This window comes from Coregonus lavaretus (assembly GCF_964263955.1).
Source record: "Coregonus lavaretus genome assembly, chromosome: 18".
Taxonomy (NCBI): domain Eukaryota; kingdom Metazoa; phylum Chordata; class Actinopteri; order Salmoniformes; family Salmonidae; genus Coregonus; species Coregonus lavaretus.
In genome coordinates this window covers 33,336,832-33,353,076 of record NC_140005.1, presented here as the reverse complement: position 1 = coordinate 33,353,076, position 16,245 = coordinate 33,336,832, and the positions used below count along the sequence as shown (strand labels likewise).

The 16,245-nt window shown below is 43.3% G+C and overlaps 1 protein-coding gene and 1 pseudogene across 3 annotated transcripts; one reads left to right on the top strand and one right to left on the bottom strand.

Moving 5' to 3' along the window:
• Nucleotides 1-608: 608 nt before the first annotated feature.
• LOC311145949 (G-protein coupled receptor 135-like) lies at nucleotides 609-2,167 on the bottom strand (annotated as a pseudogene). The gene is made up of 2 exons: nucleotides 1,450-2,167; nucleotides 609-1,263 (listed from the first exon to the last, which is right to left on the bottom strand). The product of its transcript is annotated as a G-protein coupled receptor 135-like (transcript).
• Nucleotides 2,168-9,190: 7,023 nt separating this feature from the next.
• On the top strand, nucleotides 9,191-15,678 carry LOC311145564 (JNK1/MAPK8-associated membrane protein). Of its 2 annotated transcripts, none has more exons than XM_084181831.1 (7): nucleotides 9,191-9,319; nucleotides 9,575-9,654; nucleotides 9,800-9,954; nucleotides 10,155-10,361; nucleotides 11,084-11,265; nucleotides 12,769-12,845; nucleotides 12,952-15,678. In XM_084181831.1, the coding sequence occupies exons 1-7, from the start codon at nucleotides 9,316-9,318 to the stop codon at nucleotides 13,168-13,170; spliced, it is 924 nt and encodes a 307-aa protein (XP_084037957.1). In that variant the 5' UTR covers nucleotides 9,191-9,315; the 3' UTR covers nucleotides 13,171-15,678. The 2 variants fall into 2 exon arrangements, with proteins under 2 accessions (XP_084037957.1, XP_084037956.1); XM_084181830.1 differs by having other exon boundaries at nucleotides 9,241-9,319; nucleotides 9,578-9,654.
• The last annotated feature ends 567 nt before the right edge of the window (nucleotides 15,679-16,245 follow it).

Genomic DNA, 16,245 nt, shown 5'->3' with positions numbered 1-16,245 from the left:
TACTTTTTCCCCCACTGTAGGTGTTACATTTGACACAAGGTAAGTTTAGTACTAATACTATAGAAATAAACTGTGCCTCAAAGATCAAAGGGGAATCGAAAGACTGGTAATTGAGGTTGTAATATCATTCATAGCCTATTGATGCTGTAGGACACATTGATATGTGGAACATTTGCTTTAGAATTAACAAATGAAAAATTCTCATTTAGGTTCAATTACCTTTTCCCTTTGAATTAATTTTGTCATAATAAGATAGCCCAAACCTAAGGAAGCAAAGGTTGTGAAATAAACACTTGTCTGATGTGGCATAAAGTAATACATAATGCACATATATTCAAATTAGATTTTTCATCATTTTGAGTATCTTAGTATTTATAAATCACATTCTGAAAATAAGCCCTCAATAAAGTAGTTGTGTTTTTAAAGGTGTACTCTGTTCCATCACAGTGTGTAGAGCGCTTGGCGCTGCATAAAGAGTACCCAAACGCACGTTGGAACTTCATAGGACATTTATATCCCTTATCACTAATTTCTCAATTTGTTCAAAAGTTTTGCAAAATGATTCACGATTTTGACATTCATCACGCTTCTCAAAAATAAAATAATGATCACAGACTGGTATCTGCAGTTTCAACTTTTGGCACCGCGAGTTTGGACACAGTGGACCTATTGGGCTGAGCATCCCTACAGAAGAACAACGCAGGGTTATTACAAGCCCACATCGCAACCTCTCCTCTGTTCGCTGGGCTGGAGGAAGACAACCGTCTGTTAACACCGTGCCTGCTCACATACCGGTCTCTGATTCGGTCGGCCCTCGTTCTGACATCCCTGCTTTGGGTTTGTGTGGATAGGTAGGCAGGAATGTTTCGAGTCCTATATCCCTCCTTTCGGCTTCGGCCTAAAAGCAGCGATATGTTTGGGTTTCTAATTACGTAAATGAGCGGGTTTATGGCACCGTTTGCCCATGCCATCCATATGGCCAAGGTGTCCATGACAGGGTTAACGGAGTAATCCCCCACGACAGTGATGATACCCATCAGACAGTAGGGGCCCCAGCAGAAGATGATAAACACGATCATTATCAGCACTGTCGTGGCCGTCCTCATCTCACTATAAAACCGGAGTAAATTCGCATAAATTGTCACCGGCCACACCCTTATTTCTGACAACCTAACGGTCTTACAGATGTTGTAATGACAGAAACACATGAGCGCAACGGGAGGACATAACACACCACTATTAAAGCTATACTGTAAGAGGTAGGTAGCTTAGTGGTTAAGAGCGTAGTGCCAGTAACCGAAAGGTCGCTGGTTCTAATCCCCGAGCCGACTAGGTGAAAAATCTGTCGATGTGCCCTTGAGCAAGGCACTTAACCCTAATTGCTCCTGTAAGTCGCTCTGGATAAGAGCGTCTGCTAAATGACTAAAATGTAAATGTAAATGTAGGTACCCATCCTAGAGGTACCAGAGTGAAAGACATACATACAGTGGTAGAAGCCCATTTTATGGACAACTAGATCCTTGGCTGTTCGCATCACCATGTACCATGGTAAGGAGAAAAACACTGCTGTTAACCACACAGCCACCAGTAGCTGTATGGCCTTCCTCCTGCCTATCTTCTCATGAGGTTGCCTCACGATGGCATAATAGCGGTCAAAATAAATTAGAGTCATTGTCAGTGTGGAAATAATACCAAAGCATGTGTTGAAGAACCAGTTGGCGACGCAGAAGCGGTCTCCAAACATCCACACACCATCTTTGCTAAAGAACATCATTAACGAGAACGGTAAACAAAGAACGGCCGTCAAAAAAATCAGACAGTGAAAGGGACATGTTGAAAGCATTGGTAACGGTTCTCAGCTGCCGATGTTTGATTATGACAATCACCACCGCAGAATTCCCTAAACTAGAGATGAGGAAGATAGCAAGGCTTGAGCTGCCACCGTGATGCCCTGGAGGGCCGAGTTCCCTTCCGCGCTCTGTATTGGTGTGTGTTGTTGGTTCTCCTTGCCTCCGCCCGTAAGGTTTCCGAGAGTGACCTTTGTGAAAAAGCTGTGTAACACCGCTCCTATGGTGACTATTTCCAGCGTTAAACTCGTGCAAGAGGTGTTGTCCGGAGCGATAAAGTTGCTGGTGCCGAGCAATGCAATGTTCTCGGGGAAATCCATCGGACACGAATGGGGAGCCTCCACAGAATGGAAGGAGATTCATCATATGTTGTGTCTCTGTGTAGATGCAGCAGATAAGACGTGTCGCATTAAATACATTTAAATCCCAATTGCAACCCCTTTTCTATGCGCTCCTCAAGATGTTCCTCATTATTCAAACTGGTGTCCATGCCCCTTGCGTGTCCCATTCTCAGTAGACATGCGCTCCTGTTTGCAGTTCTCGCCTGATCCCCTCAATCCCCGTACTCCTGTAGCCTATCTCATATTCCTGAGTCCCCGCCTTCCTTGCGTACAATTTGTATCTTTACCCCCTTCGTGATGTTTAGAGCCGTAGCCATGGTATCAGTGATGGTTTTATATGTAGAATTAAGCACTTTCTGGATGATTAGTTATTTGGTCAGGTACCTAGGCCTCCCCACATAACAGCAGGGGCATTTATAGGATTTGAAGACATTGGGGTCTTAGCCAAAAGCCAGTAAGTGGGTCCAGGGGCGTCCTCCCCCAGCAAAAAAAATATGACATTTCAACAGCTAAATGTATGAATTTGGTGCACTTTAAGATGCACATTGAGAGATTATAACACAGAGAGATCTTTTTAAAGGGCAATTCCACCACTTTTCAAACTCATTTTGATTATCTCCAGCACAATACGAGTGTCTACATATGTGAAAACGGCACATTTCTACATTTTGTAGAAACATACACTACCAGTCAAAAGTTTGGACATACAGTTGAAGTCGAAAGTTGACATTCACCTTAGCCAAATACATTTAAACTCAGTTTTTCACAATTCCTGACACTTAATCCTAGTAAAGATTCCCTGTTTTAGGTCAGCTAGGATCACCACTTTATTTTAAGAATGTGAAATGTCAGAATAATATTAGAGATAATGATTTCTTTTAACTTTTATTTATTTCATCACATTCCCAGTGGGTCAGAAGTTTACATATACTCAATTAGTATTTGGTAGCATTGCTTTTAAATTGTTTAACTTGGGTCAAACATTTCGGGTAGCCTTCCACAAGCTTCCCACAATAAGTTGGGTGAATTTTGGCCTATTCCTCCTGACAGCGCTAGTGTAACTGAGTCAGGTTTGTAGGCCTCCTTGCTCGCACATGCTTTTTCAGTTCTGCCCACAAATGTTCTATAGGATTGAGGTCAGGGCTTTGTGATGGCCACTCCAATACCTTTACTTTGTTGTCCTTAAGCCATTTTTCCACAACTTGGGGTCATTGTCCATTTGGAAGACCCATTTGCGACCAAGCTTTAACTTCCTGACTGATGTCTTGAGATGTTGCTTCAATATATCCACATAATTTTCCTTCCTCATGATGCCATCTCTTTTGTGAAGTGCACCAGTCCCTCCTGCAGCAAAGCACCTCCACAGCATGATGCTGCCACCCCCGTGCTTCACGGTTGGGATGGTGTTCTTCGTCTTGCAAGCTTTCCCCTTTTTCCTCCAAACATAACGATGGTCATTATGGCCAAACAGTTATATTTCTGTTTCATCAGACCAGATGCAGAAGAATTCAGGAGCTCATGACCTCTCTCTCTTTCTCTCTCTCTCTCAGCCTCTCTCTCTATCTACCCTACTATCCATGAGTCATGACACATAGGCTACTTGGAACACGTTTATCCAACCTTTTATATTATATGAACATGTTGTGTGTCTGTAAAATAATTAAAATAAATACATTTTAATCATCATGTGTATTAACATTTTATCAGTATTTGTCCACTTTGCTCGATTTGGGATCTCTAGTCTGCTTGATGCATACAAACCAAAAGGGGTGAAAAAGTAAATGGGAAACCTTGTAGCAGAAGCCTTCGGTACTGGGTTTAGTATTGAAATTCTGCTGGGTCTACTTGGGAGTGGGTGGGAATTAAATAGTAGACCAGGTAGCCAAAAGGGCTTTAAAACAAGATATAATTGATATTCATGCTTCACTGGGTAGAGGTGAGGCCAAATGTAAGATTAGAGCCATTATTATAGAACAGGTGGGACAGAGCGCAAGGACCAGCATTTATATGCCTTCCAAAGAAAGGTTGGTGGACCAAGATTCAAGGGTCAGATTAGGATTGAAGAGGTGGTGTCTGCTCAGTTGTGTCTAGGACATTGTACATTAAACTCATTATATCTGGTTGGCAAGCATGCACATAGTTTGTGTGCGGAGTGTATGGTTGATGAAACAGTGAAGCATGTGTTGTTGTTTTGTTGTAAGTACTGGTAGGCCTATGTGGAAGAGGAATGATTTTCTAACTGAATCACTGGATATTAACACCGGATCGCAACCAGCTAGCCGCAACCGGATGGATGCTGCTGTTGGCTAATCACCGCTGCCCCCGAAGCTAGCACCAGTTAGCCTTGAGCTAGCCTCGAGCCAGGCCCATATCCCGGCTATCTACCTCTCTGTCTACCGGACGGCAGTAGCCAGCTAACTAGCTTCTTGCTATTAGCCACCGTTAGCGGTTTTTCACCATTGTCCGTGGCCTGCGCTACCTACCAGCCAGCTCTAGCCTGGAAAATTATCGGCCAGTCTGCACTGTCTGCACAGCGCGTTATCGACCCAGAACATATCGGTTTTTCTGCCGTAATCACTGAATCACTGGACCTTTAATACCGGATCATCGCAACTAGCTAGCTGCAACCAAATGGATGTAGTTGTTGGCTAATCAGACCTGAGCTAGCCTCGAGCCAGGCCCATCTCCCGGCTATCTACCTCTCTGTCAACCGGACGGGACCTCCTAGTGTTGACACGGATCCCCGCCGATCCAACACAACTGGTCTGCGAACGAAATCGTCTGATGTGGTTTCAACAGGCTTCCCGTTACGACGTCGACCACGAAGATCCATCTGCTAGCCCTGGCACGCTAGCACACGCAAGCCATGGCCTCTTGCTCGCCAGTGCTGTAGGAGCCCCCGAACTACCTCCGAACTCTCCTATTGCTGTTCAACGGACCTTATGATAACTCAGCTATACAGCTGATGCCTGCTGCACTGTTCCTTTATACGGTACTGCATCCTATTTATGTTTTGCCTCAGCCCAAACTTTGTTGCCATTACCAGCTGTTGTCTTAGCTCTCTCAAATAACACCTGTGATTGATTTATGCCTCTCTCCCATGTCAATATGCCTTGCTTATTGCTGTTTCGGTTATTTCTTATTGTACTATTTCACTGTAGATCCCCCAGCCCAGCTCAACCTGCCATAGATAGCTCCTTTGTCCCACCCCCCATACATGCGGAGACCGACTAAATCGGTGTCTCAAGTGATGCTATCTCTATCATCGTTACCCAATGCTTAGGTTTACCTCCACTGTACTCATATCTTTCCATATCCTTGTCTGTACATAATGCCCTGAATCTATTCTACAACGCCCGGAAATCTGCCCCTTTTTTTCTCTGTACCCAACGCACTAGAAGACCAGTTTTAAAGCCTTTAGCCGTATCCTTATTCTACTCCTCCTCTGTTTCTCGGGTGATGTAGAGGTTAACCCAAGGCCCTGTAGCCCCCAGTATCACTCCTACTCCCCAGGCGTTATCATTTGTTGACTTCTGTAACCGCAAAAGCCTTGGTTTCTTGCACGTTAACATCCGAAGCCTCCTCCCTAAGTTTGAGTTATTCACTGCGTTAGCACACTCCGCCAACCCTGATGTTCTAGCAGTATCTGAATCCTGGCTTAGGAAGGCCACCAAAAATTCAGAAATGTCCATCCCCAACTACAACATTTTCCGTCTCGATAGAACTGCCAAAGGGGGTGGGGTTGCAATCTACTGTAGAGATAGCCTGCAGAGCTCTATCGTACTATCCAGGTCTGTGCCCAAACAGTTTGAGCTTCTACTTCTAAAAATCCACCTTTCCAGAAATAAGTCTCTCACTTTTGCCGCTTGCTACAGACCCAACTCAGCCCCGAGCTGTGCCCTGGACACCATATGTGAACTGATTGCCCCCCATCTATCTTCAGAGTTCATACTGCTTGGTGACCTAAACTGGGATATGCTTAACACCCCGGCCAACCTACAATCTAAACTAGATGCCCTCAATCTCACACAAATTATCAACGAACCTACCAGGTACAACCCTAAATCTGTAAACATGGTCACCCTCATAGATATCATCCTGACAAATATACCCTCTAAATACACCTCCGCTGTCTTCAACCAGGATCTCAGCGATCACTGCCTTATTGCCTGCGTCCGTAATGGGTCCACGGTCAAACGACCACCCCTCATCACTGTCAAACGCTCCCTAAAGCACTTTAGCGAGCAGGCCTTTCTAATTGACCTGGCCCGGGTATCCTGGATGGATATTGACCTCATTCCGTCAGTAGAGGATGCCTGGTTGTTCTTTAAAAGTGCTTTCCTCTCAATCTTAAATAAGCATGCCCCATTCAAATAATTCAGAACTAAGAACAGATATAGCTCCTGGTTCTCCTCAGACTTGACTGCCCTTGACCAGCACAAAAACATCCTATGGCATACTGCATTAGCATCAAACAGCCCCCGCGATATGCAACTTTTCAGGGAAGTCAGGAACCAATATACACAATCAGTTAGGAAAGCAAAGGCTAGCTTTTTCAAACAGAAATGTGTATCCTATAGCACTAACTCCAAAAAGTTTTGGGACACTGTAAAGTCCATGGAAAATAAGAGCACCTCCTCTCAACTGCCCACTGCACTGAGGCTAGGAAACACTGTCACCACCGATAAATCTACAATAATCAAGAATTTCAACAAGCATTTTGCTATGGCTGGTCATGCTTTCCACCTGGCTACCACTACCCCGGCCACCAGCTCTGCACCCTCTGCTGCAACTTGCCCATGCCCCCCCCCCCCCCCCCCCCCCCCCCCCCCCCCCCCCCCACCCCCCCGCTTCTCCTTCACACAAATTCAGACAGTTGATGTTCTGAAAGTGCTGAAAAATCTGGACCCCTACAAATCAACTGGGCTAGACAATCTGGATCCTTTCTTTCTAAAATTAGCCGCCGAAATTGTCACAACCCCTATTACTAGCCTGTTCAACCTCTCTTTCGTAACGTCTGAGATCCCCAGAGATTAGAAAGCTGCCGTGGTCATCCCCCTCTTCAAAGGGGGTGACACTCTAGATCCAAACTGTTACAGACCTGTATCCATCCTGCCCTGCCTTTCGAAAGTATTTGAAAGCCAAGTAAACAAACAGATCACCGACCATTTCGAATCCCACCGTACCTTCTCCGCTATGCAATCCAGTTTCCGAGCTGGTCATGGGTGCACCTCAGCCACGCTCAAGGTCCTAAACGATATTATAACCGTGATCGATAAAAGACAGTACTGCGCAGCCGTCTTCATCGACCTGGCCAAGGCTTTCGACTCTCTCAACCACCACATTCTTATTGGCAGACTAAATAGCCTTGGTTTCTCTAATGACTGCCTCGCCTGGTTCACCAACTACTTCTCAGATAGAGTTCAATGTGTCAAATCGGAGGGCCTGTTGTCTGGACCTCTGGCCATCTCTATGGGGATGCCACATGATGTCGCTCTTGCTGCTGGTGACGCTCGGATCCACCTCTATGCGGACGACACCATTTTGTATACATCTGGCCCTTCCTTGGACACTGTGTTAACAAACCTCCAAACGAGCTTCAACGCCATACAACACTCCTTCCGTAGCCTCCAACTGCACTTAAACACTAGTAAAACTAAATGCATGCTCTTCAACTGAACGTTGCGTGCACCCACCCACCCGACTAGTATCACTACTCTCGGCGGTTCTGACCTAGAGTATGTGGACAACTACAAATACCTAGCTGTCTGGTTAGACTGTAAACTCTCCTTCCAGACTCACATTAAGCATCTCCAATCAAAAGTTAGATCTAGAATCAGCTTCCTATTTCGCAACAAAGCCTCCTTCACTCATGCTGCCAAACATGCCCTCGTAAAACGGACTATCCTACCGATCCTTGACTTTGGCGATTTCATTTACAAAATAGCCTCCAACACTCTACTCAGCAAATTGGATGTAGTCTATCACAGTGCCATCCGTTTTGTCACCAAAGCCCCATATACTACCCACCATTGTGACCTGTACGCTCTTGTTGGCTGGCCCTCACTACATATTTGTCGCCAAACCCACTGGCTCCAGGTCATCTATAAATCACTGCTAGGCAAATCCCCGTCTTATCTTAGCTCACTGGTCACCATAGCAACACCCACCCGTAGTCTGCGCTCCAGCAGGTATATCTCACTGGTCATCCCCAAAGCCAACACCTCCTTTGGCCGCCATTCCTTCCAGTTCTCTGCTGCCAATGACTGGAACGAACTGCAAAAATCTCTGAAGCTGGAGGCTCTTATCTCCCTCACTAACTTTAAGCGTCAGTTGTCAGAGCATCTTACCGATCACTGCACCTGTACACAGCCATTCTGAAATTAGCCCACCCAACTACCTCATCCCCATATTGTTATTTATTTTGCTCATTTGCACCCCAGTATCTCTATTTGCACATCATCTATCATTCCAGTGTTAATTTCGAAATTGTAACTTTTTGCACTATGGCCTATTTATTTATTGCCTTACCTCAATAACTTACTACATTAGCACACACTGTATATATATTTTCTGTTGTATTTTTGACTTTATGTTTTGTTTACCCCATATGTAACTCTGTGTTGTTGTTGTTTTTATCGCACTGCTTTGCTTTATCCCAACTGGCTTACCTGGTTAAATAAAGTTGAAAAAAATAATTAATTAATAAATAATAATGATGTGCAGGGTTATTGAGGTTGGCCGGGGATGGGGGGGGGGGGGGGGGGGGGGGGGGGGGGGGTAGGAAGGGATTTGGGGGATTCGGGGGATGGGGGAGGGTTTGTTAGTAGGGCTCTTTTTTATTTTCTTAGTAGCACAGGATTAAGATAGGAGGGTTTAGTTTCACTTAATGTTTGTTTCTTTATTCATATAGTTTGTAAACGGTGATTGACTACACACTCCAGTACAGTAGGTGGCGGCATGCACCTCTAACGTTTGTTTGCGGACTGCCAAAATATTATAATAGATGAAGAAGCAGCTTCCGGCTGATCGTTTGATTTAGCAGACATTAAATCGTTTGATACGTCGTAAACATATTCTACAAAGTAATGTATTAAAGCTGAATCGTATGGAGGTTGACTAATAACATGGGTATGTGGATACATTGTACTTGGAAAGTGTCTGCTCAATGATGGCTTGAATATAACGTCCTGTCGCCTAAGCTAGGCTAGCTTGCTAGCTAGTTAACGTTAGCGGTTCTAGCTAGCTAACTACTAGTCTAGCTAGCGTTACTTGCTAGTTGTTAGATGATGTGTTAGCTAGCTATTATGCTAAAGTACGTTATAGACGTCTGCAGTATTGTCAATAACTGACTTGTTGTCTTACTTACTCCTGGCTTTATTACAGCAGTAGCTATGAGTTCAACTTGTCCGGGACTGTATTGCGGCAAGACGTTAACAAATGGCTCATTTGATGGAGAATGTGGGGTGAGTAGCTCCACCCAGCTGATTTTCAACAAAAATCATCGATCTGGGCCTGTTGGAATGGCATTATAGCTACTGTAGCACTAGCTATGTTTTGTAACCTTATAGTAGACTATGCCCGCACACTAAAATGTAGTTGAATGATCAGGTATGTCCCAGAGGAGAGAGGACTAACATGCAGAAGATCTGTGAGAAGTGTACAGAATCCCCTGAACTTTATGACTGGCTGTACCTGGGCTTCATGGCAATGCTGCCACTGGTTCTACACTGGTTCTTCATTGAGTGGTACTCTGGAAAGAAAAGGTAATGCCTCACATTCAGGCCAATTTACTGCAGAGGTAAACAATTATGTATTTGGTCATCATAACCCATGGTCAATAGGCAGCAAATTGTGGAATTTACTGTAGAGGTGCTTTTGGAAAGGAGGTTTTTAACTTTGTCCTCTTGTAGCCTACTTGGTAACTCGCGTTAATGTTTCTGATATTATGTATATTTTTCTGCAGCTCCAGTGCCCTCTTCCAACACATAACTGCCCTGTTTGAGTGCAGTGCTGCGGCTGTGCTGACTCTACTGGTCAACGACCCAGTGGGTCTGCTGTCTATCAGGTCCTGCAGAGTCCAGATGCTGTCAGACTGGTACACCATGCTGTACAACCCCAGCCCAGACTATGTCACAACTCTACACTGCACACAGGAAGCTGTCTTTCCCCTGTGAGTAGCCTATGTTGTCCATGTCATGAATTGGACCTATACGCTTTGTACTTGTAGGGGTGATTTCACAGCTAGTCCTGGACCAAACACATGTTGAAATAGCTTTTTAGTCCAGTATCTCTGTCTCGAAACAGTCTCATAATGAACTGATATGAATTGGTAATGAGTTGAACATGTATTTGTAAGTCGCTCTGGATAAGACCGGCTGCTAAATGATGTAAATGTAACAGTTAATCAGCCAGGGGCAATGCGTTCTATTGAAAATAATGAACGACGTGGAAGGTGTATTCCATGACGCGCTAGCAGAGTGGAACTAACCTTCCACTGAGTTGCATTATTTTCCAGAGAACGCATAGAGCCCCGAGTTGATTGTCCCTTTTATACCATGGCTATAATTTAACACATTTGCCGCTACCATCAGTCCTAGCTTGCTATTATGAAAGTCGATTTCAACAATGCCAATAATGTTTTCAATGTGACTTTTGCTTTCAAAAGCTATAGCCATTGAATTCTACTGTGATATACTGTGCGTTATAGGGAAATAATGCACGCTCTAGAATGCTCTTCAAGCCAATCAGAAACGACTATTCAACAATGCCATGGTATAAATGAAATTGGTTGGTATGTTCAGGTTCAGAGCAGTGTGCACACCATCAAGCACAGTGTGATGTGAGCTGTTTTGTTAATTGAATAACATGGCTTATCATATTCTGTGTCCGCAGGTACACTATAGTGTTGATCTACTACGCCTTCTGCCTGGTGTTCATGATGCTCCTGCGTCCACTCCTGGTCAAAAAGATTGCCTGTGGTCTGGGGAAATCTGACCGCTTCAAGAGCATCTACGCTGCTCTCTACTTCTTCCCTATCCTGACAGTCCTGCAAGCTGTGGGAGGCGGCCTGCTCTGTGAGTATGTTTTCAAATGAGGGTCCAGTCAGGTTCGGTCCAGTCAGGTTAAGTCCAGTTTGTATTTAGATAGTATTCATGGTTACATAATTGATTTATGTGAAATGCATTCTTTTAAAGAGCGACTGCCTTTTAAAAAGCAACGGATCCCTTTTAAATGTCCTCTGTGGTATTGATATCAGTCAGAAACAGGTGTTCTAGTGTCAAAATTGACTACAAATGGTAAATAGGATATTTTTGGTCATAAAGTCAGTGTCGTCTAAAACAGAGTTTGGAACATCCGTGCGTCACAACTGGTAAATTAAGGTTGGGTTTTGATTTGATTTTATGATGTCCATTGGCCCACTAACATGGGGTGAACAGCTGCGGTGATTGCGCTCTATCCAATAGCATAGACAGTGAGAAGGACCTGCCCAGCAGCTCTGACTTTGTTTACATTAATTTTTTTAAATAATTTTATTTCACCTTTATTTAACCAGGTAAGCCAGTTGAGAACAAGTTCTCATTTACAACTGCGACCTGGCCAAGATAAAGCAAAGCAGTGCGATAAAAACAACAACACAGAGTTACATATGGGGTAAACAAAACATAAACAACACGTTGCACATTTTGTTACTTGAGAAACACTTCAGTTAAATGTAAAATTGCGCAACTAAAACATCCTTGGCAAAAACATCAACATTAATTAGATTTCTTGAGCTATCTTAGATTCATTCTGGGGATTTTGAGGAAGTGAAATAGGCTTAAAGGAGTGGGGCAGGCAAATGGAATCGGTCAGGAAAACACGCCTCCAAGACTGAAATCTAATTTGTCTAATTAGCAACATAAAAACACACGTGCCAATCGGCATGTTCAGTCACTCTTGAAGGCCAGAGGTCTTGTGGCCTTGGAAGCCCAGGATTCTCATGTTCTGTTCGAATGCCTGGGGAAGTTCTATTCAGGAAGACTATAAAACAATGTGTGGAGGACGGTGGAGTCTGCATGGAAACTAGTGGCACGTGAGAGTAGCTGAACCAGGCATACATGGATGCCATTCGACCTGGGTTCAAATCCAGCCTTTTGCCCTTTGACTCACCCTCCTATCTTCCCAGTCTTTCCAATACTTTACTAGCTCTTCAAAAAGTTAAAGAAATACAAAACTAGATGGCCTGCCCTACTCCGCCCCACTTCGCATGGGTGGAGCACCAAAGAGTTTGTTTCTGAATTTTTCTGACTTGCAACAAGCTAGCATAAGATACAACATTTGGTCTGACACGGTAGGAATAGATACACGGACAAATCATGGAAAAAAACTAATACGGGAATGCCTCTCCAGAGGGGAAACATAATTTTTGCACAGAGCAAATCAAATGTGAGTGTTAACAACCAACCATTCAAAAGCAAAATACAAAACTGAAGTTCTCCAGACTTCCAATAGTCAAGCATTTGGAAGGAGGGCCTGGCGAGACTAGAGGTCTTGCCACATGACTGTGGTATAAGCTTGATATTTTCTGTTTATTTCAGATTATGCTTTTCCATATATTATTTTGGTGTTGTCCCTGGTTACCCTGGCAGTGTACATGTCAGCCTCAGAAATACAGGTAAGAAACTCTTGATTTTATACTTACCTAACGTTTGTGATCAACTCAGTCAACAACATTGTATGAGCACATATTCAATTTCCTAAGTGTTTACTCCTATCCATAGTCTTTCAAGAATCTTGTTGCCAAGAAGAAGAGGTTGGTGGTGCTCTTCAGCCATTGGCTCCTTCACGCGTATGGCATCATCTCCATCTCCCGATTGGATAAACTGGAGCAGGACCTGCCTCTATTGGCCCTGGTACCAGGACCTGCCCTCTTCTACCTTCTCACTGCCAGGTTCACTGAACCTAGCCGGATTCTGTCAGAAGGCGGCAATGGCCACTAGAACTATTATAGAGGGATGTGGGGATTAATATCCACCTATCTATCAATTCAGAAGGTGTTGTGCAATAGAGATCTGGACGATAGCCTTTACTGCCTCCTTTGAGGATGGTAGTATGAGGACTGCTAGTATGATGACTGCTGCATGCAGTGTTGATGGCGTGAGTTCATCTCACAGGGAGAAGGAAGATTTGATGATATTTCTGCAACTAAGGTGGGAAAACAATCACCCTATGCACATATGTACAGTGGGGAAAAAAAGTATTTAGTCAGCCACCAATTGTGCAAGTTCTCCCACTTAAAAAGATGAGAGATGCCTGTAATTTTCATCATAAGTACACGTTAACTATGACAGACAAATTGAGAATTTTTTTTCCAGAAAATCACATTGTAGGATTTTTTATGAATTTATTTGCAAATTATGGTGGAAAATAAGTATTTGGTCACCTACAAACAAGCAAGATTTCTGGCTCTCACAGACCTGTAACTTCTTCTTTAAGAGGCTCCTCTGTCCTCCCCTCGTTTCCTCTATTAATGGCACCTGTTTGAACTTGTTATCAGTATAAAAGACACCTGTCCACAACCTCAAACAGTCACACTCCAAACTCCACTATGGCCAAGACCAAAGAGCTGTCAAAGGACACCAGAAACAAAATTGTAGACCTGCACCAGGCTGGGAAGACTGAATCTGCAATAGGTAAGCAGCTTGGTTTGAAGAAATCAACTGTGGGAGCAATTATTAGGAAATGGAAGACATACAACACCACTGATAATCTCCCTCGATCTGGGGCTCCACGCAAGATCTCACCCCGTGGGGTCAAAATGATCACAAGAACGGTGAGCAAAAATCCCAGAACCACACGGGGGGACCTAGTGAATGACCTGCAGAGAGCTGGGACCAAAGTAACAAAGCCTACCATCAGTAACACACTACGCCGCCAGGGACTCAAATCCTGCTGTGTCCCCCTGCTTAAGCCAGTACATGTCCAGGCCCGTCTGAAGTTTGCTAGAGTGCATTTGGATGATCCAGAAGAGGATTGGGAGAATGTCATATGGTCAGATGAAACCAAAATATAACTTTTTGGTAAAAACTCAACTCGTCGTGTTTGGAGTACAAAGAATGCTGAGTTGCATCCAAAGAACACCATACCTACTGTGAAGCAGGGGGGTGGAAACATCATGCTTTGGGGCTGTTTTTCTGCAAAGGGACCAGGACGACTGATCCGTGTAAAGGAAAGAATGAATGGGGCCATGTATCGTGAGATTTTGAGTGAAAACCTCCTTCCATCAGCAAGGGCATTGAAGATGAAACGTGGCTTGGTCTTTCAGCATGACAATGATCCCAAACACACCGCCCGGGCAACGAAGGAGTGGCTTTGTAAGAAGCATTTCAAGGTCCTGGAGTGGCCTAGCCAGTCTCCAGATCTCAACACCATAGAAAATCTTTGGAGGGAGTTGAAAATCCGTGTTGCCCAGCGACAGCCCCAAAACATCACTGCTCTAGAGGAGATCTGCATGGAGGAATGGGCCAAAATACCAGCAACAGTGTGTGAAAACCTTGTGAAGACTTACAGAAAACGTTTGACCTGTGTCATTGCCAACAAAGGGTATATAACAAAGTATTGAGAAACTTTTTTGTTATTGACCAAATACTTATTTTCCACCATAATTTGCAAATAAATTCATAAAAAATCCTACAATGTGATTTTCTGGAATTTCTTTTCTAATTTTGTCTGTCATAGTTGACGTGTACCTATGATGAAAATTACAGGCCTCTCTCATCTTTTTAAGTGGGAGAACTTGCACAATTGGTGGCTGACTAAATACTTTTTTCCCCCACTGTATATAATCTATAAAGCTCCTTATATTTAGAAGTGTTGTAAATTATTGAATGTTATTGTGTTGATGTTTGTGGACACTTGATTGTTGTTGTCTAAGGCCTAAGATGTACTGTTCCTCATTGAGGCTGTTATACATGTTGTGTATAAACATATTCACTCTTTCATATTTTATGCTCAACATCCTTGATTGTTTTAATCTCAGATATCCTTGATTGTTGTTGTGAAATCGAAGATGGTCTCTGGATTGTCCAATAGTTTAAGTTAAGTTCTTGAACTAAATATAATGTGCCAAAAACTCAACACATGCATACGCCCAGAGGCAGATACAATGGTCCATTATAACCTAATATTAATCGTTACAAGTCAAGTGGATGAAGTTTGATTATTTTGCTTGTTAAAAAATGTAATAAATTATATTGCCGTTTCCCTATAAATTCTGTTGTGGAAATAAGCTGTTGAATAGTAAGCAAGTGAAATTGTGAATTCAGTTCATGAATGCTCATATAATGCCTGTAAATGGATAACAATGGACGAGTTTATTAGACCTATATAATTTTTAAACACAGAACGAGGACTTGACTTGCTATAATTTTGGCTATTGTGGAAACTGTCAGAAGTGTTGTTCAAATGACAACTTCTGAAATAAAAATCACAAGTGTGACTCAACTCATCTACTTCCATCTGAAATGACTTTCATTTGTGCTTAGTTTTTGTAACACAAGCATTTCGCTACACCCGCAATAACGTCTGCTAAATATGTGTATGTGACCAATACAATTTCATTTTATTTAATCCTTTGTCTCACTTTAGTTGCTCTGTACTTTAAGTGTAATGTTTGATTTAGTACTGGCCAACAGGAAACTCCTGCCCTTCAGTTCCTCCTGTAGTCTACTGTTGATGTCCCCCAGTTGGAACTTCCTGACGTGGATCTTGGTCATGCGTTTGTGGATAAAGCCTCCAGAATCTTGTGGTCTCTGAAGATTCCTGAAGTGTTCAATGAGTCATTAGATTATTTAGTGTGGTCTCATGACATACTGAACAAAAATATAAACGCAACATGCTACAATTTCAAAGATTTTACTGAGTTACAGTTCATGTAAGGAAATCAGTTAATTGAAATAAATTCATTACATTTTTACATTTAGCAGACGCTCTTATCCAGAGCGACATACAGTTAGTGAGTGCATACATCATTTTTTATACTGGCCACAACCCTGGCGTTGCAAACGCCATGCTCT

Excerpts from the sequence above, each read along its gene's own strand:
- LOC311145564 (XM_084181831.1), top strand. Across the intron at positions 9,955-10,154 it reads TGGTACTCTGGAAAGAAAAG|CTCCAGTGCCCTCTTCCAAC; the intron begins GTAATGCCTCAC and ends ATTTTTCTGCAG. Across the intron at positions 10,362-11,083 it reads CAGGAAGCTGTCTTTCCCCT|GTACACTATAGTGTTGATCT; the intron begins GTGAGTAGCCTA and ends CTGTGTCCGCAG.